The sequence below is a fragment of the Fusarium oxysporum genome, chromosome 1 (assembly GCF_000149955.1).
Source record: "Fusarium oxysporum f. sp. lycopersici 4287 chromosome 1, whole genome shotgun sequence".
In the NCBI taxonomy this organism is placed as follows: Eukaryota; Fungi; Ascomycota; class Sordariomycetes; order Hypocreales; family Nectriaceae; genus Fusarium; species Fusarium oxysporum.
In genome coordinates this window covers 2017710-2032531 of record NC_030986.1, presented here as the reverse complement: position 1 = coordinate 2032531, position 14822 = coordinate 2017710, and the positions used below count along the sequence as shown (strand labels likewise).

At 49.3% G+C, this 14822-nt stretch overlaps 4 protein-coding genes across 9 annotated transcripts in view; 2 read left to right on the top strand and 2 right to left on the bottom strand.

Annotated features, from left to right (window-relative positions):
- Positions 1-5719: 5719 nt before the first annotated feature.
- FOXG_00132 (tRNA wybutosine-synthesizing protein 2) lies at positions 5720-10231 on the bottom strand. 5 transcript variants are annotated; one of them, XM_018376248.1, is made up of 7 exons: positions 10083-10179; positions 9743-10016; positions 9582-9683; positions 9454-9531; positions 8982-9400; positions 6585-8927; positions 5720-6533 (listed from the first exon to the last, which is right to left on the bottom strand). In XM_018376248.1, the coding sequence occupies exons 1-6, from the start codon at positions 10086-10088 to the stop codon at positions 8409-8411; spliced, it is 1398 nt and encodes a 465-aa protein (XP_018231787.1). In that variant the 5' UTR covers positions 10089-10179; the 3' UTR covers positions 5720-6533; positions 6585-8408. The 5 variants fall into 5 exon arrangements, with proteins under 5 accessions (XP_018231787.1, XP_018231786.1, XP_018231789.1 ...); XM_018376247.1 differs by having other exon boundaries at positions 5720-8927; positions 10083-10231; XM_018376250.1 differs by having other exon boundaries at positions 5720-8927; positions 9582-10016; positions 10083-10231.
- An 84-nt stretch (positions 10232-10315) lies between these two features.
- FOXG_17813 (uncharacterized protein) lies at positions 10316-12862 on the top strand. The gene is made up of 3 exons (XM_018397800.1): positions 10316-10538; positions 10603-10865; positions 10914-12862. Exons 1-3 carry the CDS (start codon positions 10437-10439, stop codon positions 11524-11526), a joined length of 978 nt encoding a protein of 325 aa, XP_018231785.1. The 5' UTR covers positions 10316-10436; the 3' UTR covers positions 11527-12862.
- Positions 10429-12880, bottom strand: FOXG_00131 (uncharacterized protein). 2 transcript variants are annotated; one of them, XM_018376245.1, is made up of 3 exons: positions 12583-12880; positions 12122-12530; positions 10429-12071 (listed from the first exon to the last, which is right to left on the bottom strand). In XM_018376245.1, exons 1-3 carry the CDS (start codon positions 12679-12681, stop codon positions 11596-11598), a joined length of 984 nt encoding a protein of 327 aa, XP_018231783.1. In that variant the 5' UTR covers positions 12682-12880; the 3' UTR covers positions 10429-11595. The 2 variants fall into 2 exon arrangements, with proteins under 2 accessions (XP_018231783.1, XP_018231784.1); XM_018376246.1 differs by having other exon boundaries at positions 12122-12880.
- Positions 12881-13060: 180 nt separating this feature from the next.
- The window catches only part of FOXG_00130 (uncharacterized protein), a gene marked incomplete at its 3' end in the record, with an annotated part of 2944 nt that continues 1182 nt past the window's right edge, over positions 13061-14822 (top strand). The window contains exons 1-2 of the mRNA XM_018376244.1: positions 13061-13497; positions 13563-14766. Of these exons, the coding sequence (XP_018231782.1) occupies positions 13302-13497; positions 13563-14766 (1400 nt within the window). The 5' untranslated portion in view covers positions 13061-13301. The remainder of the gene's footprint in view (positions 13498-13562; positions 14767-14822) is intronic.

The window sequence follows — 14822 nt, the reverse complement described above, 5'->3', positions numbered from 1 at the left end:
TGGATGGGCTCGGGTACCAGATTCGAGACAGCCGGTGTGAAAGCGGAGTCCGTGGAAGTGTAAAGCCTCAGCAACAGGACAGTGAAAGAAGAAGAGTCAGGGTTAAGTTACCTCAGGGGGTGGTTCATTGGAGGGCCCGGCGGAACGGTCCAACCTAGACAGCCGACCATGTCCCCCGGGGGCCCACGGATAGTTCCCCCGAGTAAGATGAGAGCTTTGCATTGGACAGACAACTTAGACTTTTGGGCCCTAACAAGGGGACAAAGACTGAAGCCAAGACCCAGGACGACAGCCTAATGCTAGCAAGGGTCTATCAGCCAGTCCAGGCCAGGAGAAACGAGGGGCAGGGGAACATCTTCGGTTTGGTTTTTCTCCTAAATTTTCATGTTCCTATTTCCAATTTTGCCCTTCGCTTGGGCTTTTCGCAACTGCCCGAGAACAGAGCGGGGATTATCGAGGGCCGGATAAGTTCCAGAAGCTGCTCACGCCCCTGATCATCCAGAGGAAAAACCAGTTTTATTTACTTTAGTGTCATCCGCGGAATTGATTGGATCGGATGTCATCGTCAATTCCCCAGAGAAACCCCGAATACCAGGCCCATGCGTGATAATCAATCATACTGAGAGAAAATGTCGAAATTTTTGAGCCTCCTCCTGATGAGATCCACTCCACTTACAACAGCAACCATACGACCATGCGTTGCTTTGCCAAACGTTTTTTTTTTTTTTATGCCCTCACGCTATGACATGTCTCACTCAAATGCAGGGCTCGTTCTTGACCATGCTTGATCCAGATAACGTCATTATCAGTTGTTTTGTGCTCAAAAATATTCTTCTTTTGGCGTGCTCAGTGGCGTTGTGCCCTACCCTCGATCACGAATTTCATATAGGCAAATTCCAGGGTCCCTTAAAAAGTAAACGTCTCTGGACATGGATGATTGCTGCGCTGCACAGTGCCCTTCATCATATCCTAATTTTAGATAGGGTCGATGAGGGAATTCTCTAGGAGGCTCAAAACCCACGCTTGATTGCCAGGATCGTTTACGTTGACTCCTACGTACAGCCATTGTCCTCGCGGCTGAATACGACACAAACCCTAACTTCTGGAGAAAAAAAGTCAAGGAGTCGTCAACTACCAAGCGCTGCGATCGGCGATGAAGTAATTCCCCTCATATCAATTCATGTAAATGCCCCGTAATTCAAGGTCTCGATCGCACCCAGTGCTCCCTCAAAACTGAAGCTGCAGAGCTGGCTGTGTCCTCCACTATCAATTGTGTCGTCGAGAGATATTGGTGGCGGGCTTTAGAGAATCAGCCCAGAACTCTGCTAACGCCAGAGAACTCAATTCTTTGGGTGTCAAGACGCCATTGTGTTGGTCATTGTTTCTGGCGTTGGACGTGCGAGAGATTCTGTGTGCTAATGGATACGTCGGTTGGATGCAGGATAATATTCCGAAATGCAAAGGGTTCACTTCATCCTGTGCCTGGTCAGAGGCCAATTGAAAGCTCGTGTCGTGATCCGTGCTCTTTCTGCTGTCATCCAAGCGTAGATCGTCTAAACCTGGATATGATTCATCTGCATGCCGGCTTCAAGCCAACGTGTCCAACGCTCTGTCTCAGAGTCCATGGATCTCATACCGACAACAGAGCGTACGTCTCAGCCATATCAGTCGATATGCATCTACAATGCTCGTATGTGGCTTTGTTGATTTCTCGGCGGCTCAGAACAGCACAGTCCCCTCGCTGCAACACAGGAATGCACCCCCAACCCAAACTGTGGTGCTGTGGCCATCGTAGCAAGCTTGCGGCATTCCAGGACGTCAGCTTGCTTGAGATGTGATAAGCGGTACGGTCCGTGCGGTCTTTGATCGACGTTTAGCTGCCTCTAGGATCGACAAACCTCCATATCAAAAACCTGGAGGAATATTCTCTACTGGAGTACCCTGTGCATGATGGAAATTACTGCATCTCCGTTCACCCCTTTCTTGGCCGAGCTGTGTAACAGCTCATTTTCAGGGTTGTTACTCCCCGGAACGCGCAAGTTTGGTCTCGATTTCACATGTCCAGCGTCATTATGACATTCCGATTACCTTGGGTTACGTCTCACTCCGGGAACTCGGCCACAACCAACACAACCCACGAGTGCTGACAATTGGTACAGAAACTCCAATTTACAATATTTCAAACGGCATATTATTTCCAGGGGATGGATCTGCAATGGCTGCCACAGTCGGGAGTTGAATGCGACGCTTGAGTCTAGCCAAACGGTACCTCGTGGCCATAGGGTAACTTGATTCATTCTAACGTAGGTGGTGCGTGCAAGCAAGCACAGAATAATTATGATTTGGTCTGTCATATTGGAGATCAAAAGTCCCGTGATTGATGGCGGAAGCACTTTGCTGGTTTACTGGTGATACAGTACGGATATGAGCAATCTAATAGGTACATGTTCTTCCCGTGTTATGCCCTGGCGCATAGCCCAAGACTCTTGGTATCAATCGTCAGGCATGGCATGTATGCTTTAGCTTCCCCAAACAAACAAAGAAAAGGAGTGTGAGTGAGACAATAATCGAAAACCAACCGATCAACCAACCCACTGACACATCAGTGGCCCCTTCACACAACAACCATGTGTTTACTCCCCTGGCCGTTGTATGTCGTACCTGAATGTCTGTGTGTAACTGAGTGCCCAATTCGCCATGTCGATTGGCTGATTGAGCTCTGAGCAACGGCTACAGAACCCGAGCTTGGGCCTTGTCCATTATTGTTCGGTTGGTCACTTGGTTGTCATATTCGATTCAAATCGCCAAGGCCAAGGCCAGGGCTGATGTAGCTGGATCTCAGCACAATGAGGTGCTTTCGGTTGCTCAGACAATCGATGACTCCTCAAAAAGTGATACTACGGAATAGAAAGACCACCACAATGACCCTGCCTACGCAAGGTACCCAAGATAAAGATCAGATAGTAACGGGCGTTGTTGTTGAGTCTCAGACCTTCACTGCCTTTGGCTGAAAGCCACCGCCCACACTTACACGGACGGCCCCAAATCCACCCCCTCACCTCACCCCAGAATCTCCCCCAGGTCAATGAAGACCCATCTCGCCCCTCGCAAACACACAGCACCCCTACAGCCACTAGCCATGCAACCCCAGCTTCACCATGAACCGCTTCTCGATATCCGATCCTTCAGCGTATCAGAGAATACTCCTCCGCTTGAATGAGGGCTTATCTCTCTTATCAGTACTTTCCCATATCTCGTCTGCCCGCCATGTCTTCAACTCCCTCGCCGAGTAACACAAATGCGCTTATCGACAATAATGATTGATGATGATTCTCCTCTCAACTGGGATCGGCTCTCTGATGCCAGTCGTATCGTTTCATTTGTATCTCGGTCGGTTTCCGATATGCTTCCCTTCGCCACACACGTATCTAGCAGTATATAGCCCTGGATTCTCAAAGCATTCAATCCGTTAAAACCCGAAAACCGAAACTCGAATCAAGCAAACACCAGGTTGTCCTCAGACCCTCTACGCCATGACCCATCAACCATCAGCCATGCTCCGCCATCAGACCCATCAATGTCGCTGTTTTGGTCAAGTTTAGTATAGACATGATTTTGCTGACAGCAGTCGCCTTAGGAGTGGGCCGGTGAAGGCTCTGCTGTGAAACGCCCTGCAGGCGACCTTGAGGGCCAATACACCTCCAACTCGGCTTCATGTTCTCCTCGCCTCAACTCATTGGCTGCAATGGCTTGCATCATCTGCCTCGCAGCTTGCATCTGTGGGACAGCACGGATGTGGCTGGAGTAGAGTAGCGCACGCTACGATGCCCAGAATGTCTCCGTTCCCAGTGAACCTCAAGTGAAGGTGTTGCCAGCAAGGCCGACAACGACGACATTGCAATTCTGAATGTCGAATTGTTACCCAGCAGCCACCGAAATCATGGACATCGAGATCGTCGACGCGGTTACGTGTACGCCAGCATCAGCCTTGGCTTCGTTCATGGTTCAATAGTTGTGCAGATTCTTATCGGCATTGACAATTGCTTGATATCTTGACCGCCAAGCGCATTCCTTTACCTATGCCGCTGTGGGACGGGTGCTGTTCATTATCTTTGTAAAATACTGCAAAAAGCTGTGCAGGACAGAGGAATTTCGGCATTGTATTCTAGCTTATCACTGAGTAATTTCTAAAACCGGCACAGTACTCCGTAGTTCTGCGAGAGATAATATAGCAAAGCTCATGACTTCATCCAACATCAGCTATGGTCCACAAGCGAGTTGCGGCTCTGTTTAAAGATTTGCGATAATCTGGCCATTATTATTTGAGACTTTCCGCTTGAAGAACTTCCGTGCGGCATGACCCCTGGGGACAATCCTCCCATGGCTGAAATTTTATGATTCTATTTTCCAGGTATACCTATTGGACCTGCATCGATCTATCGACGAAAACGTCTAATGAAACCTACTGGTCTCCATTGATGGGTCTGCCTCGGTCCTACTCGCACCAGCTATGAAAGCCAAGAGAGTTCAACATCCTCCGCACAAGTAATTTTATGTCTCTTCGCATCGGCTCACCAACAGAGAATCACTAGCTGGATATACCCGCTTCGAGGCTAGAACGCTGAATCATGGTGCAATTCAGTGAAGACCCTGATCGACATGGAGATCGATCACCACTTCTCGCCCCGACTCCGAAACAGCTTATGGACATGGCCGTACTAACGCAAGATCTAGAGCCTTTCTCATATCACGGTGGGCCTCGGGCTGATCTTCATGTTGTCTCCGCACTGGAGAAGACATAAGCTTTGGCTAGCCTAGCATCATTGGCGGTTTCCACCTGAACACTCCAAATACATAGAGAAATGACACTCCACCAGCCAATCCAACATTGAGGTATTTCTCAAGGTGTGCTGTAGCTTGATCCTAGAGTTCCTTGTCGGCGATGGACACATGTATCGGTCTCATACTCGGTCTCCAGGGTTGAGATATGTTCTTGTGATTGAAGGCATATCAGTAATGGGCGTGTGGGCAGAACCGCCAGGGCTTACGAGTGCAGCAACAAGCATGTCACTGTCCACTGATGCTCTCGGGATACCAATATAGGCAAGATGTCTGTCGGTTCTTCATACCATGACCCTCATTGCGTGACGGCCTCGAAAAGTGATAGCTCTCAAGTTGCATTGAGGCATCCCGTTAAGACATCCTGTTCTCACCCTTAGAGAGAGCACATCTCGTGTGTCATGACGAGACAAAGTAGGTATACCTTTGGTTGGCTCCGCAAATTCATGATCAGATACGGAAATTATGCTCATAACGTCCATGTTAATATGCCGTTAGCCCAGTTCGGTGTCATGGTTGCTTATGAGACTTCCTATGATACAGTATCAGAACATAGGCGCATACATCGTCCAATGATTTCACTTCCCCCGCGATGGGGGGGGGGGATCTTTCATGTTGCTGGACTCTTACGGTTACAGTCGCTTGCCAAGCAGTTTACTAAGTCGTCCAACAACTGCTCCTCCCAGTACAGAAATCGAGTCTCGAACAATATGTAGCGATTTCTAGGTAATCGGGCCAATCAGACCGCACGATTGCCCCTCGTTGTTAGTACGTAGTCTAGGTCGGGTCGGCCGAGAGGTTGTGAAAGGAGCTCGTCTCGGACCGAGTGAGTGGAACTTGCTAACTTCTCCCGAACGACAAGAGAGAACTAGAAATATATGGGTAATTTGTGGTTCTTGAATGGCCCCAAAGTGGCTGCCTGTTGGAGTTTCTGCATTCGACACTCGTTTCTTCCTAGTGATGTGGCTCCAGTGTTTGGATTGACCAACAAGATTCGGATCTATCAATAGAAGCCACACTTTGGCATGTGAAGGTTCATTCATGTGCATCCTTCAGTGAGGTATGCCACGATACGAGGGCCAACAGGATCATGAATTGGGATATTACCAATACCCATTGGCGAGAAAGCCCCTGGAGAATCGGGAACTTTCAACCCTATGATCGTGACGAGCTCGATTCTCTTACGCTTGGCGCGAAGCCAGCGAATCTTGATAGGACATGCCACCTCTTGACTTATCACCTCATTCATGGATCCATGCTATCGAAACACCCACGACAACTCCATTGCAACCTTATCTTGAAGGGAGTCGCTTCTCTATGTACTCACGTCTTCAGCCTCATTCATAACGGGCTTGACTGTCCACTTCTCGCTTCCTCATCTCGATACTATACTCCACACCCCATTCTCGCAGACCCTGGTTCCCGAGGCGCTGCAGCAGAGCCTAATTGGAGATGGCTGTTTGATTTAGATGCGTGATGTGCGTTGCATATGGACCCGGATACCAGATAATTCCATCCAGAGCCTCCCTCCGTGGGTTGCAGTTCCCGCAACCCGTTCTTCGGACTTGCAGCATGGCCCTGCGCTGATATCTGTGAGGGGAAGATAGAGACCACCAGGTTAAAATATCAACCATATATTTACCTGAGCTATAGATGATATGCGACGGGCCGCCTCAGAGGATCAACGAGTTGGACTGAATTGGGTGTGAGTATGATGTTTGTGATTTCCGAATGGCTTCTCTTGCATTTGATGAAGAAATCCCGGACCCGCCCCGAGGGCTTGGACGACAAGCTTAAGGAATCATTTGCATGGGCTATTTCTCGCCACCGTTTACACAGTTGGCATTAGAATTTGCAAAATTTGGTAACATTTCGCCAAATATGTCTCATCACGCTCGGGTTGCTTTGCATTTCGGTTTCTTTGTGGATTTTGAGATTCTCCGCCGAGTGCACCCTGTCAATTCAGCAAGTATTTAAGACTGTCCCTTTTCAACTTGAGTTGATGAGCTTCCAGCTTGGTGCTATCTCAATTCTTCAAATTGATGCTGCGAAGATCGTATGGCACCGTGCCTCATGGTGTTGTGTTTTGGTATCTTGCTGATAACGCAACGCAACCATGGCTTGCATTTGCAGACATGATTTATGGCTGAGGGATGTGCGTATGGCAGATCGGTCAGGGGAATTTGCGTGGGATGGCAGCACCCCTACCTGCGCGTAGGGTTACGGAATACCACACCGAGGTCGCCTAGATTTCGAGGTAGCCCTGGATTTGGGGTCGGGATGGCGGGAAGACCAGGGCTCGAAGATGTTATGGAAGCACATCACTGAAAGAGGAAGAACAAAAATGGTTCCTTTGAAGAAGGGGCCTGATGAAGAGAAAAGATGCTCAACAAGGTTGCGAAATTGAAATTTGATATCATGACATGACATGACTAACACTAACACTGACATTGACAATATGCAGCCACACCCAGAGCCCACAGCATGTGTGTCTTTCAGAACGTGCAGAAGAACCCTAAATAATTGTCTTGTCATTCGCTGTCGATTTGAATGTCTCAGAGCGATTGATTTGCCTCTGCGATCTCTGATGGTCTCCGCAGCCTTGGCTCGGTTCTTCCAAGTTACACAACAGGGGCGCGCGTCAGCTCCAATGCATGCGCGACGCACTACACTGCAGACTGCAGTCCAACGGTGATGCCGTGAAACCAAAGAGTGCGAGGATGCAGACCAGAGCAGCTTGAGGGGTGTGTCTGCGTTGTTCAACAAGAAGTCAGGTGTCCGGACGTATAAGGGTGTCCAAGATAAGATGCCGTCGCTGATGAGATGGGCAACACAACCCGTTCCCACCAACGAGTGCGAGTGTGAGCAGGGATGCCAGGGGTTCATGCTCATGTTCAATTGTGAGGGGGGTGCCACGTCTTGACCTTGTCAGCCACGCATGGCGCCTTGTGAGCTTGTTTTGCTCACGAAACAAGCAAATGGAGGAGTTTTCATAAGTTGGATGTACCGTCGATCTGCCAGGATATCCCCGAACTGCGCTGACCGGCTGCACGCAAATCTGTTCTGGCTCTGTCATGTTCTGCTTTGTAACGGTTCAAAGGATCCCCGCAGGACCGTTATCGCGGCTCTCCCTACCGTATTGACTTATCATCTATCATGAGAGCGTCATCGTGCCTGAACGGATCACGGTAAAACTTACCCAGCCACTAATTGGCTTGGCTGGGGGTCTTGGAGACGACAAGATATCAGTGATAAGTAAGCGCCTCATTATCGACGGTCATATCCCGACAAATGCGACTCTATTCTTGACTGTACAGTAGAGTTGCATTCGTCGCGAGTCTAGGCGCCTTGGTCCGTTCCTTTTGAGTTTCCGGCCTTGTACTGCATTTGGTAGGTCAATCGATATCCTATCGCGGCGCGGATACGTTACAGTACAGTACAGTAGAGTAGTGACCGACACACAACACACCGCACAGGGAAGACCCCTCCGGCCGTTCGCCCGGCCGACAAGTCCCACCCGGGGCCCGAGATCTGCCGGCGCCATCAATATCGACATCGACCGACCCCTTCTAAGCCCTCTCGGCAAAGGCAACCTCACGCGGTAGACGGAATGAAGCGCAAAACATTCTCTTTGCTGGAGCGACATCTCGCACATCGTAGATGAGCACCTCACCTTGGTTCTCAGGATCTCCCGGTCTGAGTAAGACGCCAATCTCTTTACGTATACGCTCGCAGATGTCCATGAGGGGTGTCTCGTCATCAGCCTTGACCGAGAAGCAGTGCACGTGCACCATGGGCAGCTTGGTCTCGGTGTGAGGCTCAAACAGCTCCTCGTGGCCGTGGTACAGACCGCGGTAATTGTGAGTGAACTCAATTGCGGATGCTGGGAGGTTCATGACAAAATGTGAGATCGTTGGTGGCACGGGTACTCGGACAGGCTCCGGGGGCGGAGCCGTAGAGTTTCTTGGTTGCCTTGGAGGCTTGATGACGGCACAGTCACCGCGCTTTGATGCCTCCAGGACAAGGTCTGCGGATGTGCGGATGAAGTCGTGGCCATCGTAGTTGAAGGGCTTGACAAACTCCGAGACCTGCATCTAAATGTTAATATCGAACCTATGAGACGGCAGTCAGAATGAGCTCACCTTGTTTCTGCGGATCGCTTCCTCAAGGTAGCGGTAACTCTCTGGGTTCTTGTCGTTGGCCCAGACAAAGACGCCCTTCTTGCCAGCTGGCACCGCAAAGGGTCCAATACCAGCCATGACATCTGCAACAACCTCTCCAGGCTTGAAAAGTCCTGCAATCCGTTTGTGTTCTGTGTCGAGCTTGCTGTTCCAGTATACCTTGGAGTAGTCGAACTTGAAAACGCAGCCAGCCTCGCTCACCTCCACGTTCATATCATCAGGACCACCAAGGACTTCGTAGGCAAAGGTCCTGAACTCGTTCTCTGAACCGACATTATCGATCTTGTTGATAACGGTTTTGATGTGAGGGTTCTTGTCTAGAAGTACTTGGGCGATAATGTTCTTGTAAGGTAGGTACTGATCACGGATGTTGAGATGGGCTGCGCATATATGTTAACAAGGACGCTGGTCGTTTGATGAGTGAGGAGCATACCGACGTGTCCCACGGTGTTGAAACCGCTTGGGATTTCCTCGTGAAGTTCATCCGGAAGAATGGATTTCATAACATCAACTCATACTTGTCAGTGTCCGCTTGTGAATAAGGCATGTGTGCAGACGTACGATAAGACCAAGAATCATATCCGATTTCAATATCATACGGCACCACCGTAATGTCACCGACTTTCGAGGCTTCTTTGAGGATGGGACTCCATGTGTCTGGGGCTATTGTTTTTATGATTAGCGTACTTGACAACCATTTCGTCGGACACTCTACAACTTACACGTAGACTTAATCTGAGGAGCCAACACGATACATTTTTTGCCCTGAGAAGCAAGTGACGGGTCTGGATCAGGCAAGATGGGATTGAATCTCTCCATAAATAAAACCTCGTTTGTCTTCTCAAGCTCCTTTCGATACTTGGACAGCAGCTTATTCTCCTTGATAGAAGCCGCCGCAGCGTTAAGAGTTTTTGCAAAGAGGGACCTATCGAGTGTCCTTGCCGCACGAGCGGCTGGTGCTCGGAAGAGGTTCATTTCTCGCAACTGTGAATTTTTCTAAATATTTTGATACTCATTAGTTTTCTTCTATCTTGTATCTAGTGACAGGGGTTGAGAACTAACATCCATAATGACCTCAGGTATTGTTGAATTTTTGGCGAAAATGCACTGACTGACATGAGTCAAACAAGGGTCTTCACCATTATTTCCCTGGTCCCTTAGTTAGACCTTAGAAATGAGGCTGGGTTGAGCTTTTTAGGGCTCGAATTTAAGTGGTTGTGCACAGCCACATGTATGCGCCACACTTTCACTTATACGCAAGGCTGGGAGTTTGGAGTGATGTCACGACTTCAAGATACATATTCACGGTTGTCAATCGTTATTTGTGCAGAGCAACTCGGATTCGGATAATCCATCAACTTTCAAGTCTGAGGCTGCAGTAATCTGAAAACCAATCCTATTGCAACATCTGCCATCATGTCTAGGAAGCGTACTCTTGATGCCTTCTTCAGTCCGACAGTAAAGAAACCCAAAACAGAAACTGGAGCAATCACTTCTAGCGACGTGATTTCAGAAGACGTGAGAGATAATTCCACATAAAATGCACACAAGAACTCGTCAACATGAATTCTAACGGCCATAGACCACATATTCTGAGCATCAGTTCTACCCTCATCCCATCAAGAACCTACCAGCATCTTTAAGTAAGGAGCTGTCTACTCTGCCAGATCAACCCGGAAGAGAGATCAATGATCAACCTGACCTTGACCTCCTGTACTTTGAGCCCTTCATCTCGGGTTCTGTATCTCGGAGACTCTTTGAGTTTCTTCGTTCAGAACTCCCGTTCTACAGAGTCGAGTATAAGATCAAGCGAGGTGGCATAGAAACCCAGATAAGAACTCCAAGGTAGGCTGCATTGCTCCCGGAAGAAAAGATGTTAATACAGGCTATCAGATGGACAACTGTATTTGGTCTTGATGAGACTTCCAAGTTCGACGACAAAGGTCTCCCAGTAGACGCCAACACAGGCTCGAGAGCCTTGGATAAACGATATGCCAGATATCCTCCTAGGCCTATACCAAAATGCCTCGATGAACTTCGTCACAGAACAGAGCTGGCTACAGGCTGTAAATATAACTTCTGCCTCGTCAACTATTACGCCTCTGGCTCCGACAGCATCAGCTTTCACAGTGATGATGAGCAATTCTTGGGTCGTGATCCAGCTATTGCTTCTTTCTCATTAGGGGCACGTCGTGATTTTCTTATGAAGCACAAACCGCCACCTCCGAATGCTCCTAGTCCCCCTTCTGTGAACGCGAAACCGCTCAAACTACCATTGGGAAGCGGTGACATGGTGCTAATGAGAGGGAGAACACAGTCTAACTGGCTGCACTCTATACCAAAGCGAACAGGGAAGAATCAAGAAGATGGCGGAAGGATCAACATAACTTTTCGGAGAGCGATGGTCAAAGGAGGAACAGATAATTACTACAACTACAATGTAGGAACAGGGCCAGTGTACAGATGGAATAGGGAGGTCCGAGAAATGCTGCTCTGGAAACCATGAGTCCAGATGTGATTATTTCTAAGGTATATGAAATATGAACAACAAAGGGAAATTTAGACAACAGGGAACTTATTTACCATGGCGCATCTGGGCTCTGCCGTAATGCTGCAGAGCCTTGAGGAAGACCTGGTATCCGACTCTCTCATTATCTTGCAAACAGAAAATCTCAGTCAATCTGATCTGCCAGGGAGGATAACCCGACAATTCGAGGTAGGGACCAAACGTAAGCAAAAGATCAGGCTCATCCATGATGCCCTCAGAAAGCTCAGCATCAATCAGTTCCATGGAGATATCGTGAGGAGAAAGCTTGCCCCTCTGCGACATTTCAGCCAAGGTACGTGTGAGATCGACCATGGAGTCACGGCCGTCTTGCTCGGAGATGAGGTGCAGACGCAGATGCTCCTTGGGCTTCTCACCAAAGGGCGCTGGGAGGTCCTCCTTATGGGGTGATGTAACACTAAGACCAGGGTGCTCGGGGCCAAAGTAGAATGCGAATTTTTGGTTGACAGCATCGTAGACTCGGGGCATGTGCTTCTTAAGGATCCCTGCTATATGTTAGAGGATGTACAAAGGTATCACATGTACCACTACGAACCTGTCTTCTCATACACAGAAAGCATCGGAATCTCGGCGCAGGCGCACCATGTCGCAATCTCGGCTACCTCGTCAAGGAGCCGCTCGACATCAGCCTTTGTGCGGTGATTCTCCTCGAGCTTCAGAATAACACTGAGATGCTTTGGCTTTTTCGTCAAACCAACCAGGTCCTTCTTGATGTATTGCGGTGTACCATGATGATATTTGACAACGGATGAGATCTGGTAGCCCACCACGTTCCAGGTCTGGCGTATCTTTATGTAAAGAGAGAAGATCCCATGCATAATGGCAAAGATGAGGACGTGGATTTGGTTCAGGATGAAGCGACGAAGTCCTAACCGCGACCGTCGCTGTGGTCGAGAGTTTGAGCCCAGAGTAGGCGGAGGATCGTTGGGCTTGGGGAGATAAGACTGCGATGAGTTAGCATGGCGCACTACAATCATGCGCACTCTGCGACCATACATTGAGCATCCTTTGCCTCTCCTTCTCTGATAACAGCGTATGGTTTTTGGTTTCGTCGGCCCTGTAGGCCTGACGATCGCGAGTCGTCATGATAGGCATGGCTATTGATGTGCAGCCTCGAGGCTGTCTAACAGGCGATTGGAGCTGCGAAAGTTTGTCCGAGGGATTGAAATGTTGGCGACAGGATTCCGACTTTGTAAACACTCAAACAGGGATGCGATCGCGCAAACAACCGAGGATGGGCAGGCTTATAAGCTTGGACAGGTGAATGTGGGCAGACGTGTATTTAAGTCAAGACAAGGCCATGGCAAGAAAAGTCGTGGCGGTGCGATACGGGTTACGTCGCTTTTCTCCACCGTAGCTCTTGGCCTTGCAGGTCACGTATGTGCCTGTGGCTCAGCTCCTCCTCCACTGGAAATCGGCAGCTGATAGCGGGGCTGGGCGCTGTAAGCTGAGCTTCTGGAGCTGCGACAGTGGGCGGGCATACATACCTAAGCTTGAGGTGCTTTACTCTGAGGCAAGGTATCCTAACCTATCGCCCTGCAACGCAATACCATGAACCCTTGACGACCGACAACGAAACGAGATCGACGACGCGAGCAAACAGTCTACGCTGCAGCCTTACCTCACACTACTACCACGTTCCTCCTCTTCCAAGTATCGACTGTCGATGATCCCTCTCCACATGTAGCGCCTCTACACTCATCAGAAACAACAACATGGAGCGCACCGCTTCCGGCCCCAAGACTCTCTTCCCGAGAGGGCCAAGCTTCACTCTGGACGACTTCTCTAACAAGGACTTTATTGTGCGTGACTTTGTCGATAGCCTAGCAGAGAGTGCCGTGCCCTCGAATCGCCGGTCTGGCAGTGCGCAAACACCTTTCGATCCAAAACCCCTTATTCGAACATTTGAAAGTATGACCGACATACACTTTTCGGCTTATATATTCAGAGCCAATCGTGCTGACTCGAGCTGTTAGATGCCCTTGATCAACTCGGCTCGCTTGGAGCTGAACTCCAGGAGAAGGAGTCGGAGCTTATGTCGCATGTGCGCCGCGCAGAGGTAGCCCACGATTCAACACTCGAGACCCTAGGTCAGAAGCTCGACGAGTCTATGAGGGCGTTCGAACAGTTAGATTTATCCCTCAATCAAGAACATTCTTTTAAAAATGGAGTCGGCATCAAAACACACGCTGGCGGCAACATTGCGCTCCAAATCGGCGAGAAGCTCGAGGACCTAGACAAGAAACGACGGCGTGCGAACGATGCCATATTTCTAATTCAGTGCTGGACAGAGGTCAGCGAGACGGGAAAGCTATCACTCCTACAAGACGTGCAAAGACAGGCTGGTTCTGAGCACAAAGTACGATGCGCAATGATTGTTCGACAACTCATGCGCATCAGCCAGCGACTTGATCCAACATCATGGGGGCAGACGAACGGCCAGCGAAACGGGGGACAAACAAATGGCGTGGTTGGAAATATAAGATTACACAACACCAGGGAAGTCTTGGAAAAGTTCTGCGAGACGCTCGAGCAGGATCTGCTTCAACAGTTCGAAAACAGCAACAAAAAGGGCAACTATAGCGACATGATGGAATGTGCAAAGGTTCTTTACGACTTCAACGGAGGTGCCAGTGTCATTGCGACCTTTGTAAACCAGCATGCCTTCTTCTTGGACCGCGATCAACTCCTGGCCGATGAGGTTCAAGTGGATAGCGACACCTGGGAACAACTGGCAGATCCTGACTCGGAGCCGCCAACGGTAGAACCAAGCCTGCAGAATCTTTTGGACGAGATCAAGATCGTCATGCAAGACGAGTCCAACCAGATCAAACTCATCTTTCCGTACTACGAAACAGTGCTTATCAAGTTCATTCAACGAATATTTCAGCAGTCAATCCAACAGAGGCTCGAAATGGTATTGGATGAAACTCTAAAAATCTCTTCTTTGGCTTTCCTGAGAGCCTTGCACTCCTCAAGAACTTATCTCGGATCATTGGTCGAAGATCTCAAGTCCCATGGCTTGACAGAACACCCCGAGCCTTGCTCCGCCCAAATAGCACACACACTTGACCAGCAGATGGAAGAGCTTTTTGTGCCATATATGATAGGCAACTCGTACATCGAGCGGGAAAGGAAGAGCCTGGAAGAAATGTACAGCCCAAGTGCTCTTCAAGTACAGTATATACCATCCAGGCGAAAATAGGCGCCTAGTGGTTCCATGGGTTCACCTGGGC

Coding starts and splice junctions, on each gene's coding strand:
- FOXG_00132 (XM_018376247.1), bottom strand. Junction 9,401..9,453: donor CAACACCGTGGGACACGTCG/GTATGCTCCTCA, acceptor ATATATGCGCAG/CCCATCTCAACATCCGTGAT. Junction 8,928..8,981: donor AAGCGATCCGCAGAAACAAG/GTGAGCTCATTC, acceptor ATTTAGATGCAG/GTCTCGGAGTTTGTCAAGCC.
- FOXG_00131 (XM_018376245.1), bottom strand. CDS start 12,681: ATGCCTATCATGACGACTCGCGATCGTCAGGCCTACAGGGCCGACGAA. Junction 12,531..12,582: donor AGAGGCAAAGGATGCTCAAT/GTATGGTCGCAG, acceptor AACTCATCGCAG/TCTTATCTCCCCAAGCCCAA. Junction 12,072..12,121: donor TTCTGTGTATGAGAAGACAG/GTTCGTAGTGGT, acceptor AACATATAGCAG/GGATCCTTAAGAAGCACATG.
- FOXG_17813 (XM_018397800.1), top strand. CDS start 10,437: ATGTCTAGGAAGCGTACTCTTGATGCCTTCTTCAGTCCGACAGTAAAG. Junction 10,539..10,602: donor GCGACGTGATTTCAGAAGAC/GTGAGAGATAAT, acceptor TAACGGCCATAG/ACCACATATTCTGAGCATCA. Junction 10,866..10,913: donor ACCCAGATAAGAACTCCAAG/GTAGGCTGCATT, acceptor ACAGGCTATCAG/ATGGACAACTGTATTTGGTC.